This window comes from Eriocheir sinensis, chromosome 69 (genome assembly GCF_024679095.1).
Source record: "Eriocheir sinensis breed Jianghai 21 chromosome 69, ASM2467909v1, whole genome shotgun sequence".
NCBI lineage: Eukaryota > Metazoa > Arthropoda > Malacostraca > Decapoda > Varunidae > Eriocheir > Eriocheir sinensis.
In genome coordinates this window covers 6,131,655-6,136,654 of record NC_066577.1, presented here as the reverse complement: position 1 = coordinate 6,136,654, position 5,000 = coordinate 6,131,655, and the positions used below count along the sequence as shown (strand labels likewise).

The following is a 5,000-nucleotide window of genomic DNA, read 5'->3' as shown; positions in this document are numbered from 1 at the left end:
GAGTGAGGGAGTGAGTAGAGCTTGAGAATGGAGTGTTCAGGGGGCGGGAGAGAGGGAGTGAGGGAGTGAGTAGAGCTTGAGAATGGAGTGTTCAGGGGGCGGGAGAGAGGGAGTGAGGGAGTGAGTAGAGCTTGAGAATGGAGTGTTCAGGGGGCGGGAGAGAGGGAGTGAGGGAGTGAGTGAAGCTTGAGAATGGAGTGTTCAGGGGCGGAGAGAGGAGTGAGGGAGGAGGAAGCTTGAGAATGGAGTGTTCAGGGGCGGAGAGAGGGGAGTGAGGGTGAGTGAAGCTTGAGAATGGAGTGTTCGGGGGCGGGGGAGAGTGGGTGAGGGAGTGAGTAGAGCTTGAGAATGGAGTGTTCAGGGGGCGGGAGAGAGGGAGTGAGGGAGTGAGTGAAGCTTGAGAATGGAGTGTTCAGGGGGCGGGAGAGAGGGAGTGAGGGAGTGAGTAGAGCTTGAGAATGGAGTGTTCAGGGGGCGGGAGAGGGAGGAGGGAGTGAGAGAGCTTGAGAATGGAGTGTTCAGGGGCGGGAGAGAGGAGTGAGGGAGAGTGAAGCTTGAGAATGGAGTGTTCAGGGGGCGGGAGAGAGAGAGAGGGAGTGAGGGAGTGATTGAAGCTTAAGAATGGAGTGTTCAGGGGGGGGAGGGGGAGAGAGAGAGAGAGAGAGAGAGAGAGAGAGAGAGAGAGAGAGAGAGAGAGAGAGAGAGAGAGAGAGAGAGAGAGAGAGAGTGAGTGATTGAAGCTTAAGAAAGGAGTGTTCAGGGGGCGGGAGAGAGAGAGAGAGAGAGAGAGAGAGAGAGAGAGAGAGAGACTGATTGATAGAGAGAGAGAAAGAGAGATCGAGAGAGAGAGAGAGAGATTAGGTTTACCGTAGCAGCGATGAATAAATTTGTGGCTTTACCGTGTTGCAGCGACGGGCCAAATTTGTGGCTTTACCGTGTAGCAGCGACGGGCCAAATTTGTGGCTTTACCGTGTAGCAGCGACGGGCCAAATTTGTGGCTTTACCGTGTAGCAGCGACGGGCCAAATTTGTGGCTTTACCGTAGCAGCGACGGGCCAAATTTGTGGCTTTACCGTGTAGCAGCGACAGGCCAAATTTAGGCTTTACCGTAGCAGCGACGGGCCAAATTTGTGGCTTTACCGTAGCAGCGACGGGCCAAATTTGTGGCTTTACCGTAGCAGCGACGGCCAAATTTGTGGCTTTACCGTAGCAGCACCGACGTAGCCAAATTTGTGGCTTTACCGTAGCAACGAGACAAATTTGTGGCTTTACCGTGTAGCAGCGATGGGCCAAATTTGTGGCTTTACCGTGTAGCAGCGACAGGCCAAATTTGTGGCTTTACCGTGTAGCAGCGACGGGCCAAATTTGTGGCTTTACCATGTTAGCAGCGACGGGCCAAATTTGTGGCTTTACCGAGTTAGCAGCGACGGGCCAAATTTGTGGCTTTACCATGTAGCAGCGACGGCCAAATTTGTGGTTTTACCGTGTAGCAGCAGACCAAATTTGTGGCTTTACCGTGTAGCAGCGACGGGCCAAATTTGTGGCTTTACCGTGTAGCAGCGACGGGCCAAATTTGTGGCTTTACCGTGTAGCAGCGACGGGCCAAATTTGTGGCTTTACCGTGTAGCAGCGACGGGACAAATTTGTGCCATGATTTTAAACCCCAAAAATAGATGATACATAATCTGATCACAAATGCTTTGATATATATTATGAAATGGTTTGTGTGAGGGGTGATTTTTCTCATTTTTCTCGCTTAGAGGGACCATTAAGAAACATGATCCCCGCTGCTACTGGGTTAAATTTTGATAATAGGAAAGTAAAGAAATATAAGAAGGAAGAAAGAGCAAGGCAGAAGGAAGGATGGAAGGAAGGAGCAAAGAGAGGGGGAGGGAGGTGACAGTGAGGGGGTTGAGACAGGAGGGGGAGAGTGGTGTGAGAGAGGAGGTTAGGAGGAGAGAAGGGAGGGAAATGAGATGGAGAGATAAGGAAATTAGGAATGGAGAGACAATGGAACACACACACACACACACACACACACACACACACAGATGCACAAACAACTCTAAGGACACAAACAGCCATATTTCCTTACAGTCTCTCTCTCTCTCTCTCTCTCTCTCTCTCTCTCTCTCTCTCTCTCTCTCTCTCTCTCTCTCTCTCTCTCTCTCTCTCCATTCCCTTCTCTTCTCTTCTCTTTTCTCTTCTCTTCCTTTCCCTTCTCTCTCTCTCTCTCTCTCTCTCTCTCTCTCTCTCTCTCTCTCTCCATTCTTATAAAAAAAAAAACTAAACTGGACCTGGGTATCTATATAGTCGTGAGCATCTATGTAAATCTCCCCCTCTCTGACTCCCCTGTAGTCTGGACCATGGGATCTATATAGTAGTCTGAATATCTATGTAAGTCTCCCTCTCTCTCCCTCCCTCACGCTAGTTTGGACCTGGGTATCTATATATCCTGAGTATCTATGTAAATCTCCCCCTCTCTGACTTCCCTGTAGTCTGGACCATGGGATCTATATAGTAGTTTGAATATCTATGTAAACCTTCCTCTCTCCTTCCCCCATGCTAGTTTGGACCTGGTATCTATATGTCCTGAGGATCTATGTAAATCTCCCTCACCCTAGTTTGGACCTGGGTATCTATATGTACTGAGTATCTATGTAAACCTCCCCTACGCTAGTTTGGACCTGGGTATCTATATGTCCTGAGCATCTATGTAAACCTCCTTCACCCTAGTTTGGACCTGGGTATCTATATGTGTCCTGAGTATCTATGTAAATCTCCCCCCCCTCTCTCTCTCCCTCCCTCACGCTAGTTTGGACCTGGGTATCTATATGTGGCATGAGCATCTATGTAAATCTCCCTCACCCTAGTTTGGACCTGGGTATCTATATATGTCCTGAGTATCTATGTAAACTTCCCTCTCTCTCCCTCGCCCTAGTTTGGACCTGGGTATCTATATATGTCCTGAGCATCTATGTAATCTTCCCTCTCCCTCCCCCACGCTAGTTTGGACCTGGGTATCTATATATGTCCTGAGCATCTATGTAATCTTCCATCTCCCTCCCCCACGCTAGTTTGGACCTGGGTATCTATATATGTCCTGATCATCTATGTAACCCTCCCTCACTAGTTTGGACCTGGGTATCTATATATGTCCTGATCATCTATGTAACCCTCCCTCACTAGTTTGGACCTGGGTATCTATATATGTCCTGAGCATCTATGTAAATCTCCCCCACGCTAGTTTGGACCTGGGTATCTATATATGTCCTGATCATCTATGTAAATCTCCCCCACGCTAGTTTGGACCTGGGTATCTATATATGTCCTGAGCATCTATGTAAATCTCCCCCTCACTAGTTTGGACCTGGGTATCTATATATGTCCTGATCATCTATGTAAACCTCCCTTACGCTAGTTTGGACCTGGGTATCTATATATGTCCTGAGCATCTATGTAAGCCTCCCCCCCTCACCTTGACGGCCACGCGCTCCCCGGTGAAGACGTGCCGGGCGAGCTTGACCACGGCGTAATGGCCACGCCCCAGGGTCTCCTCCAGGTCGTAGAGCCCCGCGATCTTGCCATCGTACCCCCCGCTCATGGTCACCCCTGGGGAAGGAAGACACGGGGGTTAGCTAGGTGGGGGCGGCGCGTTACGGGGGCTGAGAGTAAATAAGTCTGAAGAAGGTTGATGAATGACAAGTTACAAATATAAACAAAAAATGACGATCTAATAGTAGTAGTAGTAGTAGTAGTTCTTGTTGTTGTTGCATTCGAAAAAGGAAGTAAAATAACACACACACACACACACACACACACACACACACACACACACTCAAAATATCTAGTTCTGCCTTTCTCTCTCAGGCATAAAACATCACCTGTATCTGTACGAGTGAGTTAGATAAACAGACGAGGTCAAGCTTTATGGGTCACTTAGATAAATGTGGGCGGCCTAGATACACACGGCGGCGTGATTTGGGAAAGGCGGACTGACATATAGGCCTACTTATCCACACACACACACACACACACACACACACACACCAGACGGAGTATTCGGTATTCGTAAGGGTATACATTCGAATAGCGTATTTGGATGTATTCGTCTTGGAATAATAATAATCACTGATACAAATCAAAATGTTCTCATTCACATTCGAACACAAGGGAAAAGTATTCGTGTTCTGGGAATAATATGACGAATACTTCAAAATCTATGATCAGAAATAGCACCCGCTGTTCCATACTAGTCCAGCCCCAAGAGCGGACGTGAGGCGCCCGTGTATATAGTAATGAGGCGGATCCATGAAACCACTCACGAGACCTGTTGATGGTGAGTCTTCCCGTAACACCATCATCCAGGAACGCTCTTGATCTTAACCCGGTAGCTGCTGGGATCATGTTGCTTAAAGTCCCCTCTAAGCGAATTGATGAGAAAAGATCATCTCTCACGCAAACCATTTCATCATATATACCTATGCATCATCTATGTTGGGGGTTTATATCATACCCGTCGCTAGTACACGGTAAAGCCACAAATTTGGACCAATGGCTATGAAAGAACTGTCGATCAGACCAGTACTTCATTCACTGTCATCGGCGTAAACACAAGGATCATTCATTGAGGGCAGATTTACTTAAAGACTTGCCAACGACCGGTCTTGTAGTGGCTTGGTAAACGCGGCCCCAGGATCACGGCTCATGTCACTGTTGCATGGCTAAACCCTATTCGATTCGAGGGGGTACATCTCGGCCTCCCCAAAGCAGTTTTTATACCGTTGTTTTTTTAACTTTTCACTCATTATTCATTATTGTTTTTCACTATTAATTCTGTATGAGCGTTATCGTTGTTCAGATAAATGAGTACGATGCTTATCAGACCTTTCGCCACCCAAGAACATCTATTTGACAAGGCTTTCGTGGGAGTTGTGGGCATTTCCAGGAGTAGTTTTATGACCCTGGTGGTAGTGTGAGTCTTCCTCTGTACCATGAACC

The 5,000-nt window shown here is 47.9% G+C and overlaps 2 protein-coding genes across 26 annotated transcripts in view; one reads left to right on the top strand and one right to left on the bottom strand.

Annotated features, from left to right (window-relative positions):
- Positions 1 to 5,000, top strand: part of LOC126988483 (melanoma-associated antigen C1-like) — a 109,851-nt gene that overhangs the window by 30,438 nt on the left and 74,413 nt on the right. The gene's annotated exons all lie outside the window — the stretch shown is intronic.
- The window catches only part of LOC126988478 (SNF-related serine/threonine-protein kinase-like), a 64,915-nt gene that overhangs the window by 27,846 nt on the left and 32,069 nt on the right, over positions 1 to 5,000 (bottom strand). The window contains exon 2 of the mRNA XM_050846607.1: positions 3,478 to 3,611. Within this exon, the coding sequence (XP_050702564.1) occupies positions 3,478 to 3,603 (126 nt within the window). The 5' untranslated portion in view covers positions 3,604 to 3,611. The remainder of the gene's footprint in view (positions 1 to 3,477; positions 3,612 to 5,000) is intronic.